The 18,643-nt window shown below is 42.4% G+C and overlaps 1 protein-coding gene and 1 long non-coding RNA gene across 2 annotated transcripts in view; both read left to right on the plus strand.

The window, feature by feature from the left end:
- The first annotated feature begins 7,963 nt into the window (after positions 1-7,963).
- On the plus strand, positions 7,964-9,456 carry LOC148855145 (uncharacterized). The gene is made up of 3 exons (XR_016094798.1): positions 7,964-8,091; positions 8,607-8,667; positions 8,747-9,456. It is a non-coding gene; the product is annotated as an uncharacterized LOC148855145 (long non-coding RNA).
- Positions 9,457-17,285: 7,829 nt separating this feature from the next.
- LOC148855146 (putative clathrin assembly protein At2g01600) overlaps positions 17,286-18,643 on the plus strand; it is a 39,082-nt gene continuing 37,724 nt past the window's right edge. The window contains exons 1-3 of the mRNA XM_088986489.1: positions 17,286-17,840; positions 18,010-18,079; positions 18,170-18,267. Coding sequence (XP_088842615.1) covers positions 17,751-17,840; positions 18,010-18,079; positions 18,170-18,267 — 258 coding nt within the window. The 5' untranslated portion in view covers positions 17,286-17,750. The remainder of the gene's footprint in view (positions 17,841-18,009; positions 18,080-18,169; positions 18,268-18,643) is intronic.

Here is an 18,643-nt window from a genome sequence, read left to right on the forward strand (position 1 = left end):
AAATTTATATATTTTTGCCTAGTCCGCGGCTGACATGACCGGCATTAGCCCCGGCCTAATAACTCACTAACTTAGTACTGACCCTTTAGTCAGACCCGTTAGACAGAAGAAACGCAACTTAGCCCCAGAACGCTGGAGGGCGGTCGACGAGGAGGTCGAGAAGCTCCTCGCAGCAAACTTCATAAGGGAAGTCCATTACCCAAGCTGGGTGGCCAACCCGGTGCTGGTAAAAAAGGCGAACGGCAAGTGGAACATGTGCGTCGACTACACCGACCTGAACCGAGCTTGCCCGAAAGATTGCTTCCCCCTCCCCATAATTGACCGCCTAGTGGACGCGACCTCGGGACATGAGTTGCTAAGTTTCCTGGATGCCTACTCGGGCTACAACCAAATCCGGATGGATCCATCCGATGAGGAGAAAACCAGCTTAGTAACCGAGTTCGGCCTATATTGCTACAAGGTCATGCCCTTCGGATTAAAAAATGCTGGGGCGACCTTCCAAAGACTTGTAAATAGGCTGTTTCGGCCCCTGATTGGCACGAAGATAGAGTGCTATGTAGACGACATGGTCGTCAAGACACATTTTTCACAAAAATTAATACAAGACTTAGATTCTGTCTTCCAAATCCTACGTCAGTTTAGCATGAAATTGAACCCCAACAAATGTGTCTTCGGCGTCACCTCAGGCAAATTCCTAGGCTACATTGTCAATCGGCGCGGTATTGAGGCCAACCCGAACAAGATAAAAGCCGTTCTAGATATGAGACCACCTCAGAAAGTAAAAGAAGTTCAGAAGCTAAACGGCCGCATAGCCGCTCTAAGCCGCTTCATGTCCAAATCAGCAGACCGCTGCCTACCTTTCTTCAAAGCAATCAAAGGCAAAGGGTTCGAGTGGACCCAGGACTGCCAGCTCGCGTTTGACGAGCTAAAAGGTTACCTCGCTAGTGTGCCGACCTTAGCCCGGCCCGAGGTGGGCGAGGTCTTAGAATTGTACCTCTCGGCAAGCGACGAGGTGGTCAGTTCAGTACTAATAAAAGAAACAGACCGGGTCCAGCGACCCATCTATTATGTTAGTAAAATTTTGCAGGGAGCAGAGACAAGGTACCCACAGATAGAAAAGCTAGCATACGCACTGGTGACAGCATCTCGGAAACTCCGCCCTTACTTCCAGGCTCACTCCGTCATAGTCTTGACTGACAAACCTCTGAGACATGTTTTACTCAAACCCGAGGTTTCCGGTCGACTGACGAAATTGGCCATCGAACTCAGCGAGTACGACCTCCAGTACAAGCCAAGAACTGCTATTAAGGCCCAAGCTTTGGCAGATTTTATCGCCGAGTGCACTTTCAGTCACAAAAGCCCTACAGGTCGAGCCCGAGGTCCCTAGTTCGGGCGAACCCAGAGCTCCCGATCCAATAGAGTCTGAACCCCGTGAAGTAGTAGCCAGTGTGACATCTCTCCTGGTCAGGTGAAACGCGAACTGGGATGAGGAGCCCTGGATCCTTCACATGGATGGTTCCTCGAACCAGCAAGGCAGCGGGGCTGGAATAGTCTTATGCGGCCCGGGCGGCACAAAATTAGAATACGCACTACGCTTTGAGTTCGCGGCATCCAACAACGAGGCAGAGTACGAAGCACTGATAGCTGGGCTGGACCTAGCGCGAAAGGTAAAGGCAAAGCACTTGGTCATCTGCAGCGATTCCCAGCTCGTGGTCAACCAAGTTACGGGCGAGTATGAAGCACGCGAGCTCTCCATGATCGCATATTTGGCAAAAGTAAAAGAGGCCCTGCTCAACTTCCAGTCACACTTCATCAGGCAAATCCCGAGGTCAGAGAACACTGAGGCCGACGCTCTATCCCGGTTAGCCAGCACAAGTCACAACAGCATGAGAACCGTGTACATAGAGGACTTACCTCGACTAGTATTCTCGGGGGGACAGAGGAGGTCGCTCCCATCCTGGAAGCAGAGCCGAGCTGGATCGACCCACTCGCGAGATTCTTGATAGACGGAACCCTCCCTGCAGAACGCAATGCGGCCAAAAGGTGTAGCGCCATGCAGCCAAATACGTCATAATAGACGAACAGTTATACCGACGGTCCTACACGCTCCCCTACTTGCGTTGCCTGCGACCTGCCGAAGCCGAGTTTGTACTCCGCGACACTCATGAAGGCCTGTGCGGTGGACACTTGGGGGCAGAGCACTCGCCCAAAAAGCACTTCGACAAGGATACTACTGGCCAACGATGAAGGCATAAGCTGTCGAACTCGCCAGAAAATGCGACAAGTGTCAGAAGAACGCCAATATCCACCATGAACCTGCCTCCGACCTCAAATACCTCGCCAACCCGTGGCCCTTTGCACAATGGGGCATCGACCTCTTGGGGCCATTCCCACCAGCAACAGGTGGAAGAAAATTCCTAGTCGTTGCAGTAGATTACTTTACGAAGTGGATAGAAGTCGAACCTCTGGCATCTATTACGGCCCGAAACGTATAGAACTTCTTTTGGAAGAACATAGTATGTCGCTTCGGATTACCTCGGGTACTAATTTCCGACAACGGCAAGCAGTTCGAGGATATCAAGTTCCCAGAGTGGTGCCAGAACATGGGGATTCGGCAAAACTTCACATCAGTCGCGCACCCCGCAGGCAAATGGTCAGACGGTAGTAATGAATAGATCCATCCTGCGCGGACTGAAAGCACGTCTGGATCGAGCTAAGGGATTGTGGGCCGAAGAGCTACCAAGTGTCTTGTGGGCCCACTGAACTACAGAAAAAACCACCATGGGAGAAACCCCCTTCAACCTCACCTACGGCATTGAAGCAGTGATCCCGGTGGAAATCGAAGTACCAACATTGCGACTAGAAACATACGACGATCGGACAAACGGAGATGAGTTACGTACCAACCTTGACCTATTGGACGAGGTAAGGGACCTCGCGCACATCCGGACAGCGGCATACCAGCAGCAGGTATCTCGCTACTACAATGCCAGAGTAAAGCAACGAAGCTTCCGAGTCGGCGACCTGGTCCTTCGTAAGATTATGGTGCCCGAACCCAGCATGGGCAAACTTGGACCAAACTGGGAAGGGCCCTATAAAGTAAAGAGAGCGCTCGGGGGGGCATACGAACTCAAAACCTTGGAAGGCAAACAAGTACCTCGAGCGTGGAACATCGTGAACTTAAGGCGATACTACCTATAAACCGCCAAGCGAAGTGGACGAAATCAGGTCCTATGGGCCACGATGCAGAGCCAAGAGGAACCTCGGCGTAAACAAGCAAAGAAGTCGGGCATATTATTAGCTCGACAAAAAATCAGTTCGCTGCAAAAAGCCTTCGCGGCAAAACAGGTCGCGGAAGTATAATAACCCGGACAAGAAAGTGGCATATTCAGTTCGACAAAGAATCAGTTCGGGGAAAAGGAACACTTGGGCAAAAAGATTATCTATTCCGTTGCAAGAAACAGGAGTACATTGGCCATCAGAAGGGACTTACAAAAAAAAAAAAAAAAGAGAATATCTTTAAATGCTCGGAGCTACTTCTTCACCATCAGAAGGCACTTCAACAACACCCAAAGGCCCTGCCTCTCCTTCAGAGTCCGGCTCGCCATCAGCAGCATTGGCCATCTCCTGAGTTATATGCGAAGTGGATATGGCACTAACATCGAGGTCGGGGTACGTGTTCCGGATCATCCACCTGCTCAGTTTGAACCCCCTTCTGTAAGAATCCACCATCAGATCGTCAAAATGCGGAGAGGCAATGTAGTCTTCAACGGCCTTCTTCTTGGCGTCTTCAATGCCTTGGGAAAATATCTGTGTTTTCTCCCTGATGTCCTCCTGAAGATATTCGACTTGATGCTGCAAATCCAACTTTAAGTCCGCCATGTGCTTGACAACTACCCCCATGGCCTTGGCATCACGCTGAGACCTTGCCTGCCTGGCCATTGCGACGCGAGCAGCCTCTTCGGCAGCATAAGCGGCCGCCTCAGCAGCTCGGGTATTCGCCTCTACAGCACGGAAAGCCTCTTCAGTAGCATGGGCGGCAGCCTCAGCAGCTCGCGCCTGTCGCAAGCTCCTCTCCACTTGGGCTACTAAGGCATGAATCGAAGAATTCACCTACCAAAAGAAACAAGTGAGCAATAACAGCAAAAGCGATAGAAAATGAAAAAGGCAGACGGAATCTGACTTACCACCATAGCATGTGTTACGGCGCGGCAGGCGACCTGATTCAAAGGAAGATTGGTCAACGCCGCGATCTCCTCAGGGAAAGTAGTCTCCCTACTCTTCTGAAGAGCATGGTTCGGCATCAACACGCTCTTAAACTCCCCTTGAGCTCCCGAACCCGAGGGCCCAATCCGCGTATGGGCAGACCTAGAGTTAGCAGGAGTGCTCGTATGAGTGGTCTTAGCGTAAGGCACCCCAGTAGTTTCATGCATCGGTGGAGTCACCTCGGGCTCCCTAGGCAGATCCTCCAGCGTGTGGTCTGGAACTTGGGGCTCCTCATCCAGGGGCAGCTTGGTACGAGTTCGCTTGGCGACCCGCTTCCTCTTCTTCATACCTTGGAACAAACGCCCCCCACGAGTTCTCTCCGCGTCCATCACACCTGCAGAAACGAGTTCGACATCAGAAAAAATGAAGGAACAGAGCAAGCAAGAAACCTACCCGAACTCAGGCCGGCCGCAATAAGCTTGGCCTCCGTTAAGTAGTGATGGCACTTTAAACCTTGTCGTGCCCATTGCCGGAGGCCCTTCACCGTCTCTTTATCGAGAGTAACACCTGAATCAGGAACGGCCTCACCCCACCCGGTCTGAAAGGGCCATCCTTGTGCACTTCGCACACCGAAGTAGTCCCGCTTCCACGTCGGGACCTTATTAGGAAGATCGTGTAGAAGCTTAAAGCCCTGGTGAGGAGAAAGGTAATACGCCCGTCTTCCCCCAGGAAGAGAACCCGCCTGTCTCTTGAGCATTAAGATGGAGGAGAATATCTCTAAGTCTAAGGGGAAATTCTGCTCTCAAAAAAGGGAAACTGTCCCCACCATGTTCCGAATAGAGTTCGGATGAAGTTGACCAATGGTGACACCGAAGTGGTTTATGATTTCGATGAGAAAGGGGTGGAAAGGAAGTCGCAACCCCGCAGCGAGCTGCTCTCGAAAAATCACGATCTCATCAGGACCATGTTCCCAAGGAAAACTACCCGAAGGAATAAAATATGTATACCCCCTAGGAAGATTGTAAGACATAAGTATAGATTAAAGCCTCTCAGGCGTCATGGTCGAGGGACCAAACCTGTCTAGCACCCGACCTCGGCGAGAGGTAGACGCCAAACTGCCCGAAGCGGCTCGGCCTACTGGTTCATAGTCCTCGAGTTCCACCTCAGGATCACTGAGGCAGTCGGGGGATATGGCTCAGTTTGTAGAATCTACGTCAGTCCTACTTGAAGAGTCGTCTGAGCTATCAAAACTAGACATTGAGGAAAAGAGGTGGATTCCAGAAGGTACTCACCGGAAGAAAGTTTTGAAGGCTCCGGAGACGGGTGCAAGCCAAAAAACCTTGGAGGCTATGTAACCAACCTAGACGCGAGCTGAAAAAACTTGGACGCGAGCTGAAAAGTTGGACGCGAGCTCAGTAGGCAAACCGCAGAAGTGGCAAATCGATTGGGGTCCCCCACAATTTATAGCTACAGTAACCAAGAACTGACCGTGCAGATCAAAGACGATCCGACGACCCACATTTGCACTGACCGCACGTCCCATGAGGTCGAGATGTGATTGGCGCACGTCTTTCCGAAAAGAGCGAAACGTCAGCGCACACCTTCTTGAAACCGACGTCGCGCCAACACGTCTCCCTGACAGCCGCCCGCGCATGTACAATAGTGGCACGCTTTTTTCAAGTTTGAATGACCCGTTGTCACGTCCCAGAGGCGCGAATTTTTGAAATTTAAAACGCATGCTGTCACAACCATCAACATTTATTAGTAGGCACGTTTCCCGCCTTCTCAGAAACCGAAGAATCCTGGCAAAAGCAACTCGCGCAGTCAAGATTCGAAGGACGGGACAAATCCACCTACCACCTCGCGAAACTCCCTGCACCAGGGCAAGACCCTTGGCGCGAGGAGTGGGGGGCAATTGATGAAGGAGGATTTGGCCTGTCCTCACAGTTATGCGACACGTGGTAGAAACAACAGCTCGACAAAAAGGCCAGCCTAAGGCGTGAGCACCAAGGGGAGACACCAGCGGACCGAACTCCCTACTGGGGGCCCGAACTCACCCTTGGCCCAAAACCAGAAAGTAATCCGAACTGGCCTACCTTCAGTTCGGGATAGACCTCGCCGAACTGGCCAGCCTTGTAACAGTTCGGGATATACCTCGTCGAATTGGCCAACCTTGTAACAGCTCGGGATATACCTCGCCGAACTGGCCTGCCTTGTAACAGTTCGGGATACACCTCGCCGAACTGACCTGCCCTATAGATACCTTTGAACTCAAGACTTCGCCTCGCTCACCACTCCGCATCACCTTTTGGGCGCCGCACCTAACTAACTTGGGATCTGACGCTTGGCGGCCGCACTCTAAACGGCCACCTGCCACCGCCACTGACACCGCCATCTCCAGTTAGAGAGACGGTTAGGCAGTGACGGTTCTGTCCCAGCAGAAAGGACGATGGCCGAATTGACAAACGCAAGGGTAATCATACCCGACCTGACAAGGGCTTTAGAGCGAGTGCGCGAAGTGATTATAAGAGCCCCCTGCCCCCAACAAACAAGGTATGCAAACTTTGCGCTATCTGGTTTTATCTTGCTTTTGAATGATTCTAACTTAAGCTTCGGAGCCGTTACACCAGGTTCCCCCCGGAGCTTCCTCATCTCCTTCGTTTCAGGTTCCCTGGTATTCAGTTCAGAAGCAAGGTCATTGACAGCTAAGACCGGTCAGATCGCGCTTCATCAATTGCACTTTAAGAGAGAAATAAGAAGAAACAAACAACCATTTTTCTCTTAAAGTTAAAAGATTCCTTTTAAGAGGAAACGAACAATCCCTAAGTTCAACTAATCCGAACTCACACCTAATAAAGAGGTCCAAAAAAAAAAATCCGAGAATCTCCTACTTGGCAACACGATTGATCCCCAAACAAACCCATTTGTGCAAAAAATCTACACCATCCAACTATATTCATAACAAAAAAAATGTTTTTTTTCAATCCTTGAAAGGAAAATTTCATTAATAAAATGCTCAAAATATAGTTGACAAAATTATAATCAGCAAGAAAGGACAAGAAAAGTGATGAGGGTGAAACTTGGACCCAAGTTATCCACCACATTGACCAATCCAAAGAGTATATTTGGTTGATCCGAGGACCAATATGTACCCCCACCTTGGATGAGTGACACTATATCAACGTGGTGTGCCCCCCATTTGACCTATAGGCCAACGTTGGCAGGCATCACATGTCTTAGGTGGATAAGGACACATGGTGAATACTAAGCTCGAATTCAGTGAGGGAGCATGCACCCTCTAATGGGAGGTGTGCATGTTACCCTTTTTAAATCCAACAATTCCATTAGTATGTTTGGTTGTTGCGACGCGGATGAAAAATATAGAATACTCGGGTTTGATTCTTTGAAACCCATGTTTGTTTGATGGAATGGCACGAGAAAAGATGGGATATCACTTCTTAAAAACTGGGATGAGGGGTGATGAGACCCCGGTGAGATAAGAAAAACTCGCGACTCAACACCAAACTGAACATGCCTCTAAACACCAAATGGTTGCCTAACCATCGAGAACAACATTGGATTGAACTCCCGGCAGCCACCGTGACTCACCCACCATTTCAATTGACGGCCAGGTTTCCGACCCCCAAATGCGTTCCGTCGAACACCATTCTAATGCCAAAACCAACGGTCAGGAATGCCATTAACCAATTTCCGACCCCCAAACTGAACATCCTCGCATCAGCTCCATCTCAAAAGCAAAGAAAACTAGCAAAGTAATAGGCAAAAATCCAGAGGAGATCAGAACCTGTAGCACAGAGAGAGAATGTGTGTGTGTGTGAGAGAGAGAGAGAGAAAATGGGCAGGGAGATCAATAACTTCATCAAGGTATGGATCTCAGTTTTAGCATCTCAGATTTTTCTGGGCATTCTTCTTTTACCAATAAGGGGGGAGATTGAAACTCACCTCGTCCACGCCACTGGTTTGAGTTCAAAGGAAGATGATGAACAGTAATTTTCCCTTCTCAGCAATCAAATACCAGAATGCCAAAATGAAAAAAAAAAATTTCCCTTCTCATCCCATCCCTTCTCAACAACCAAACTGACTATTAATGTTAAGTTCGATTCACGCTCCTGTTAGATGAGTCAATCTGCTTCAATCAATTGGGAAGAGACAAAACCACCTATAAAAAGCCTTTTTTCCTCTCGTTCATTTTAATTCCCCTTCCCCCACTTTCATTTTCACCCAGGCCCTAGCCCAAGAGCAGACCACCGACAGTGATTTCACCGAGCTTTGATATGGAGCCAACTAGTGATAAGAAGCAACTGAATCTCTTTTTCTCATTATCCTTCCAACCCTATTATTCCTCTTTGTTAATATCTTATTCCTTTCTCTTCTTCCAGCAACAGACCACTGGCAATTTCACTATTTCACGGAGCTCCAACGGCATGTAGTCAACCGGTGGTAAACATCCTTTCTTCTCCTTTTTCTTTCAACCCTATCATTCATCTTTGTTAATATCTTCTTCCTTTTCTTTTGGCAGGAGACCACCAACTGTGATTTCACTATTTCATCGAGCTCCAAGAGCAATTGCCTTCCAATTTTGATGGCATGTCACCTAGCGGAACTCGAAGAACAATTGTGCTTCCGAGTTTTCGCATGTTGTGTCGGCTACGACGAACCCAAACGATATTGAATGAAAAAACAGAAAGAACCTGATTTTCATTGAAAGGGTACAAGTGTTTGTTGTTTATATGTTCTGGGCAAAGAAGTTGATGCCCTTGAAGTCATGTGAATAGAAAGAGATTTCATTGAAGCCTTTTAATTCCGAGCTTCTTACAATTTCTCTGGTGAAGTTATTATCGAACAAAATCCAAATTGCTCCTATTGGATTAGTCGACAAGCATAATACTGGTGGTGCCCTTCAATCACTGGAGTAGGATGACAAGACAAGTTTGGTTCGAATTGGAGTTAGTGGAACTGGAGAGATGAGGTTGTTTGCATCAAAAAAAAAAAAAAAAAACCAAAAGTTTGTTTAATTGATGGTGAAGAGGTGTCGTTTATGTTAAAGGAACACTTGGTTGTGGTTCAAGTTCCATGGCCTACATTACCAGTTTTAGAATTTGGGATAGGGATCGGATCCAAAAAAATTGATGTTTATTTTGGTTAACAAAAAATGGATTGATGTTTGATTTTTGTTGAACTAAATATATATAATATGAATTGTAGTAAAGCGTGCTCTGTTATTTATTGTCAGTCTTGTGCATTGAACAGTAACTTATTCATTTTTCACAAAACAACCAACTATGATATCAAGAAAACTTGGTAACCAATGTAAATGAAGAACCAACATGATAAGCGTGGAAACCTCTCTTGATATTCAGGGGCTACCTATACAACAACTGTGATGGTTGAATTTAACTGTATACATAGAAGGTGGGAGGGAAGCATGCCATATGAATCATAGCTCTTAAAGGATATTCTCTGCAATGAGAATCATGAAGTTGGAGGTTGGAACCGAGCCATATGAATGATAGCTCTTCTAGGTTATTCTATACAATATAGTGAGAATCATGAAGTTGAAGGTGGGAGCTCGGTGAAACAGTGAAATCGCCGTCAATAGTCTCCTTGTAGAAGAAGAGGATGGAGGAAGATATCAAGGAAGAAGGATAACAGGGCTGGAAGGGGGAGGAGAAGAAGAAATGCTTACTGCCAGTTGATTCTACATCGTCGGAGCTTGGTGAAATTGCCACCGGTGGTCTCTTGCTCTTGGGCTAGGACTTGGATGAAAATGAAAATGGAAGAAAGGGGAGTTCGATCGAATGAGAGGCAAAAAGACTTGTTTCATCTAATTTTGTCATTTTTCTAACCAGTTGAACCGGATTGACTCGCTTAACGGGAGTGTGAACCAAACTTAATTTCAACGGAATTGTTGGATTCAAAAAGGGTGATGTGCACGCCTCTCATTGGAGGGTGCACGCTCCCCGTGAATTGGCAGGCTCACTGGATTCGCCCTGGTGAACACCAATGCAACTTGGACTTCGTGAAGCTTGACACCAATGGCCCCCAAACTCATTGCCCTGATAGAAGCCGATCTCTCTTGCTCTCTCTTATTCTTCAGCTCGATTGTTTGGTTACGGCCAACTTATGTTAAATATCTAGGCCTAGCCAACCACGACACTTCAGTTACTGACTTAGTTCTCCTTGCGATAACCACCGGGGGCCTTTGAGGCTTTGACATTATATTTGCAGGCCATTAGACATCTCAACTCGTCAACGAGTTTTCATCTAGTGCTTGTCCGCATCAGCTAAAACAACCTCAAAATGTAACAAGAAGGATAAAGAACAATGCCCATCAACAAACTGAAGGCTAACCTACTAAATAAAATAAATAGATTGTGTGAGAGGGAATTTGTAAAGTGCTATGCAAATCTTATGTGAACCATGTATAATTATTAGGTTGCATTGTGGACAATTTATCTAACTGACTTTGATTAATTCATTGTTTAAGACAATTTTAAATTCAAATCATGCCCTTATTTGATGCTAACTCTGTCATTTATGACAAATTTAAATCCAATACAAATCAATAATGTTTTTAATGCTTATTTTTGTAATAAATTCCTATTCAAATTTCAAATATATCTCTAACTCTTCTTGAAATATACAAAAAGAATTCAACGAGTGAGAATCAAACCCAGGTGGCTTATATGACTGGTGAGAAATATTACCACCTCACCATATTATAACTATTATCCAAAATGACACATTTTAAATTTACATGAAATTTTTTAGACACTTTTAAGGACTTTTAATTATTGGTATTACATCAACCACAAAGTTAAGAGATAGAACAATTATTTAGTTATTAAAATAGCATTTCTTCAACAATTTTGCATATTTCCTAAATATATCCCAATAATTCATACTTCACATAAATTGTTGAAATATATTTTTTCCTATATATTTATACATTATTTATTACCTTTTCAACTATAATGTAATTGATGCAGTTTTTTGGACTTCATACACGTTTTGGTAGCTAATAGAGGTGTAAAACGAGCCATGTTGAGCCAGCATGGGTTGTGTCTCCCTCCCCTATGATATTTTGGGGGTCAGCCCGGCACGGCCCACGACCCAAACCCGTGCAAGTCCATGCCAGGCTGGTCTATGGGTCGAGCCGTGGATTGGGCCAAAGTTATTTATTTGAAAAAAGAAACTTATATTTTTAATATTATATGAATTTTGATGTATACAATTGCTTATACATACAATAATTAAACAAAATAGTATAATAAAATTGAAAAAACTTGTTTATTTTATTAATATATTATACACTATATTATTATATTATATATAATATAATATATATATGGGCCATGGGCGGAATAACACGATAGTGCGGGCCAATGCCGGCCTGGCCCATAGACTTGAAACCCCAAGCCCGACACGGCCTATCTGCCCATACAATCATGCTGCCCGTGGCTTGACCCGATTTACACCTCTAGGTAACTATCATGTGACCTAATGTCTTTATTATATTCATATCCATATAGACAAGGTTCAAACGTCGGCATATCGACCTGTATTGGTACTTTTTTTAGGTCTTATTTATTTTTTGAAATCGGTTCAAAGGAATCGGTTTAAGGCCCGACTTCTCTCTGAACCATAGTTTAACCCGATACAACACCTAGAGGGGCGTATCGAGAAGTCATCAGCATGATACGTATCGATACTTTGAACCTTACCTATAGATTCAATAGATATTCTCATACATCTCTTAAAATCATATTCATATATTTTTAACCTTTATATTCCAAATTTCAATCAAACATCTCTAATATAATACACTCCACGTAGATTTTGGATGTGGCAACCAGCAAGTACATAAAATCCAAAAGATAATATGGAGCCGAATTTGAGTGCAAGCTGATGCTCACACCATTCCAACAGCTTCTTCTAATCTTGCATTGGAAATATCTCCCCATAAATAAATCACATACTTGCATAGATATTCTCAATGAAAGACTCTAAAAACTGTTCGAACGGGCATTGCACTGATTAAGCTCAATCTCCATGGGGCCTACCTCGAATTTGGTCCAGTTTAATCCTATCCATCAATTGCTCATATCTTCCAAAATGCCACACACTCGCACAACATTTCTCCAAGTGCTTCCCAACTAATTTTGCATTTTTGGCCGAAAGCGTATCTATTCTCCGCCATTCACGGAATGCCAACTCTTCACCCGACCCATCAAAAGCCATATAAAAAATTAAAAACCCCACTCCTGTCACACTAGTTCTTGATCTTTCTTGTCTAGAATCTACATGTTTGTTTTTGGGAACTCTCAGCAATAGTTGATTGGACTCAACCCTGACCCGAGTTGGTCATTTACGACCAACCTGGCTTAACGCACTACACATAAGACATATTCTATTTGGGCGGTTCCCCGCGACCCAAAACTATACTAAGATAAAATATCTCATTTGTTGTTTAAGTAGGTCCCCCTACATAACATATTCTATTTTTGCCACATGGAAGGATGATATGGAAGTTCTGAATGATGCACTTCAGCAGTTTTTTTAGATATATTCGTATCAATTTGTGGCCCACCTTTTATTAGTTTTTCTTTTTCTTTTTTTTTTTATCTTTTTATTTTAAGTATTAGCTATACAGCCTATACCATAAAAAGAGCTTTTAGGCTCGTATCCTCATGTCATATTTGCGTCATGTCGAGTCATGAATATTTAGATATATGGGTATATATGGACATATTGCATTTAATTATTTGTATTAAATTTTCAAACACAAATTTGATTTATTTGTAACATGTATAACACAACAGGATCTGCACAACACGAATTAATACAATTAATCTATTAATTATTTATTAAATGACACATTTAACTCAAATATGGAACCAGCACGATTATTAACTTATTTAAATTAAGTAATAAATATATTTAAATAATAAAATAATATTCAATATATAATTCATTACATAAACAAATTCATAGTGTCACACTTATCTACCATAATAGTATTTTGTCCAAATTAAATATTCATATATGATATAATATTTGAAACTTCAGGTTATGAACAAATTATTTTCTAATCAAGTGGGGTTAATCCAAAATTGACACATTTATTAATTGTGTTAAATGGATTGACATGAAAACAATTAAGATAAATCCAAACTCACTAACATTGTATCGTGTTTGACTTATGTTCACATATCATGTCAAAAATTGTAAGCCCTGTTTAAATATGCCCCAATAATAAGGAAAAATATGCTATGGTTGTGGTTGCATGCTTTGACCCTCCAATTAGGGGTGGATTTGAGCTGAATATTTGATCATTTGAACTTGGTTCAATAAAAGCAAAGGAAACTTGAGTTTTGGTATGAAGTTGATTTGAACTAGAAATATGAGTTTGGATTTGGCTTGACTAAAAGCTTATATGTTTGAGCTTGGCTTGGTTTAAGCTTAACAATGAGCCAAGGTTTATATAAAAATAAAAATGTATACATGTAAAAATTAAAAAATTTACATATAATATAAACGCGATTAGGCTCATGAGCTTTAGCAGCCGAGTTTTATTGAGCTCTATCTCGGCTCAAAGTGTGTTTTAGATTGGGACAAATTATCAAGTTTTTCATGTACTGATCCCAAATAACTTGTGAAAAGTTCAATTTATGTCTACCCTATTCAAATTAAATATAAATACACTAACATTTGAACTAAAAAATCATTAAACATTGTTTTACTTACATTTTATTGGTGGTTGCATGCATGCGACCAGTTGTAACAGATCTTTATAAACTATCAAAAAGGAAAAAGGAAAATTAGATATTAGTAATGAATATGAATCCATCCCTCCAAATATAGATTCCATATCCTCCTTCATCTCTCTTTAATTAAATAAAATATAAACCAATATTTTATAAGAAATTTGGCAAAAAAATAATATATATATATATATATATATATATATATATATATTATTCCATCTATTCATTTGATATATATAGTGCATGTGCACATGTGAATGGGACTGAAATCATTGCTGTGGTTGCTTCCACTAAAATTTATTTTATTCTTCTTCTGTTCATTGATAAACTGATCTAGATACTATACAGAGTCAAAGCTTGGTTCTCAACCAGTGTTTTGAACCTCAACCTCACCTAAATGCTGACTATAAAGATAATAGACTATGATATCTTTCTTTCTTTAGTCTAAATCAATTAAAGCACCGGCCAATGGTTTAAGCGTATGTAAAAAATGAAACCTAAATTTACCAATTTGACATGTGACGTATAATGTGCTGAACTTTTCACACAGCGATTACTTTCCTAGGTGTCTTTTTTTCTGCTTTACAGATTTTAAATAGTTTTGACATGTATAATTGCTGTCCGACTGGCCAGATATAACCCAAAATAATGTTTTTTTAAGTTGTATTTGAACGGACCTGAGATCAAATCCTACCCACTGATGGTGGCACAGTGGGTAGGATCTCTGACTACGGACCTGAGATCAAATCTTGCTGTCACCAAGGTTGGGGATGCCGTGACAGCTTTAACCCTAATGTCTATTTCAATAAATTCAATAGCTAAAATAATATAAATAAAAAATACTATTTTTGCTTCTAATAAACAGTCATGTGATCTTGCTTTTAACATTTTCCACTTAATTTAGGTTATAACATTACTATTTTTACATGAAAAACAAACACTTCTTAATGAAAAGATTGATTAAATAAATATGTTGCAAAATATGAAGGGTATTTTAGTAAAATAAAAATTTTAGGGTAGGTTTAAGTGAATCCATGAAACTATAGAGGGTGTTCTAGTAAATGACCCAAAAATGTCTTATTTGGACTACTTTTAATTGAAAATGTCGTAGGGTTATTTCCATTTTTGTTTCTCATGTGGTCACAACTCGTGTATAAATTATGTGATGAGATTTTCATTAGAGTTGTCAATGGGACAGGTTTGGTTTGGGATAGAATGTACCATTATCAATTATTATTAATCAGTTTCATATGTGTTCGGGTCATGGATGAGCTGGTCCTGAGAGGCATGTGGCTGCCCAGTCATCGCCCAGTCAACCCGACCACGTTGGTATAGTTTGGCCACATTGGCATAGCTCGTCCACGTCGGCTTAGCTCGGTCGAGCTATGCTACTATTGTGGCCTCCATCTTATCTTCTCAGTCACGTCAGCTACACATCACGCGGATAAACACTACGAATAAGAGGAGAGAGGAAGATAACTCCATCGAGGAATAAAACTCTTCCCCAAAAGCCCAATCCGACGAAGACACGGATCTTCAACTATAAAGGGGCAGTCCCCGCTCAAGGTAAAGGATTTAGACTTCTGACATCCATATTGTTACTCTGCTCGGACCAACACTCTTATTGCTCAGCCTAACCATCCACCACCTCCTACTGACTTGAACGTTGGAGTGCCTACCTGGGGATAACTCCTTGGGCCTCTGACATATTTCTTGATCACAAGTCTTGAACTGTGGTTCCTCCTTCCACCTCGGCACCGCCTTATTGGCAAGGACTATCTGATTACCCCCCTCAATTCATGCATCACCTTGGATTGAGCAACATTAATATGATAGGTCTCTAGATTCTAGAATTGTCCCAATTAATTAATTAGGACAATTGGGTCAAACCCGATTAGACCTGATTATCCTAAGTCTCTAGACTCTAGATCCATAATTATGTATGATAATAATAACTTAAAAATTTATTTTTGATAATATAATTTGAATAAAAATATACTAAAATGGTAAATTATTTATGTGGTGACAAAACATGCGTTTTAACCGAAAGTTATCTTATGACTTTCATTCACATTAAACATAACAAAACTCATAAGAGAACCACGAAATTTTTATATGTTATTAACTATATAATCAGTTTGTGTATGAATGGTTTAAAATGACAAAATATTAATAAGGCTAAAACTACAATGGTAGTTTTTAGTTCTATCGTCATTTTTTGAGAAAATGGTGCCACATGGAAGCTAACCTCAATGATTTGATTTCAATGGTCAAAGCTGCTGTTTGATTAGCTGTTTTAAAAAGAAAACACATTGATTATCAGAAAACAGGCCACTTTGAGAAACATCAATTTTATTTTATTTATTTATTTTTGCATTGAACAACCATTGCAAGGAATGATTGTTGACATGGCTCTAACTTACATGGTGTTTGGTTCTATAGGCGTTTATTCAATAAAATGCTGCTACATAGGTGTTACTTTAGCAATTCTCATCTATTGCTCTTTCGTATGAATCGAGAATGACAAAAGTGGACTTCGGTTTTTATGCATGGCTATCATTTGTGAAAATTATTTTTTAAAGCTTTTACAAACAGTTAAGCATTTTTCACGAGGCTAGTGGTGCCTAATTGTATAAATGATTGTAATTATTATCTTTATTGGTTTTATAACAAATAAAATACAAACATTTAATGAAAAAACGTAAATAAAATCAAACACATACTTAAAAATCGTTTTCTCAAAAAATGGTAATGCAACCAAAACACCTTCAAATGTTACGGACAATTGCATTATAAAATGACAATGAAACAAAGATACCTCCAAACACTTTCAAAACTAGAACTAATATAATTGGTTGGGATCCATGGAGAGCCCTCCTTTCTTCACACTTCGTGATCTACTTACCTACATGCCTTTTGTGCTTTACAGAATTCCTTTCTCGTGGTGTTTCACGTTCAGTCGTCACAGAGGCGTCCAAAGCGATTGGTCCCAAAGACGGTTCCTTCTGCACCATAAAAGTTAAAAGCAGTGACACCCAATTTAATGTTTAGCAATTCACAAGCAGCACGGATTTGCCACGTGTACTATTTTGGTACATTATTTCATGAGAACGCTCCGACACTTGAGTCCACGAACAACACAATCCAACCGGGTTGCTCTCAAGCAATCAAACAAGTTCTGATTACTGGTCAAATGGTTCTGTGCTTGGTTTCCGCCTTCTAGCATACAAAACCTATGGTCTATAAGACGTTACTGTCTATAAAAGGAATTATCATGACGCATTGACGCCAGAGCAAAAGACCGGAAGAGGGCCGCTAAAAGCCAACAAGGCCGGAAACGGAAAGTAGAGGCTCGCAGTCGCAGACAGAACTTCAAGCTCACGCGCAGCGGCTTGTGGCTTTACGAGGTGGGCCCCACACGACAGTTTTATGTGGTGCTACTCTGGAAAGACCTCGTTCAGCCAAAAATTGGCTTTCCGGTAAAGTAGTAGCTAGTGAAACTGAAAGCACCTCAATCAAAGCTTCAACCCTCCCCGTTCCCGAACGGGTTAGTTGATAAATTCCATTCGCGCTGTAAAAAGTGAAAATACCGAAAGCGAGAAAACGGAGGGGAGATCCTCCACGTAAGAAGAGGTAAGAAGAACAAGAAGGAAGAAGAAGAGAGGTTGACAGAGAGAGGGAGAGAGCGATATCATCGGCGACGGAGAGGGGAGGAGCGCCGCCGACGGAAAGAGAAGCCGACGGGGAGACTGACACATGGCTACGCTTCAGACATGGAGAAAGGCTTATGGCGCTATCAAAGATTCCACCAAAGTCGGTCTTGCCAAAGTTAACAGCGAATTCAAGGTTTTATCCCGATTTACACCTTCGATATTTTCCATTTTTTCCTAAAAGTTTTAATTTTTACTGTTTTTCCCGTCTGTCTCACTCTCTGAAGAACAACAATGAGAAATCATTCTGTTTTTCTTGTGGATTTGATCTTGATTTTGGAATTACTTGTTGTTTGTAATGGAAGGATGTGGATGTTGCGATCGTCAAAGCTACCAATCATGTCGAGTCCCCGCCGAAGGAGAGGCATCTCAGGAGTGAGTATCTTTATTAGCCCGGTTTGGGTGGTCCTGGTTTGGCTTTGCAGGATTTCGTTTTAATTTTTTAAAGTAATGAATTCTTTGCAGAAATCTTGGCGGCCACATCAGTGATGCGGCCCCGAGCGGATGTTGCCTACTGTATACGTGCCCTTGCCAGTCGGTTGGCGAAGACGCACAACTGGACGGTATGCTTCTCTTCTTCTCTTGATTCTGTGAGAATGACAAAATGTGTACGTTTTCGTTGTTCGCTTTGGAACGAGAGTTGGATCTTAAGTGGAAACTTATGGCAGTGCTTTTGTTCAGGGTTTCCATTTTGGTTGCAAACTTTTATTTCGTCTGCATTTTGAGTCGTTTATGTGTTTAAAACTTAAAAGTAATTCGACTCGTTAGGGCAGAGGGTATGCTCTTAGAACAATGTTTAATCAATTAAGTTTGGATTTGAAAGAAATAAAACTTGGTAAAGCGAAAAAGAAGGGGAAATCATACTTTAGGCCTATTGCATGGAAAAGGATCTAATCATCTTATCTGCGTAGTCCTCGTTTATTTTGTCAAGGAAACGGA

Source organism: Nelumbo lutea, chromosome 4 (assembly GCF_056320005.1).
Source record: "Nelumbo lutea isolate HS-2025 chromosome 4, American lotus-T2T, whole genome shotgun sequence".
Lineage (NCBI taxonomy): Eukaryota > Viridiplantae > Streptophyta > Magnoliopsida > Proteales > Nelumbonaceae > Nelumbo > Nelumbo lutea.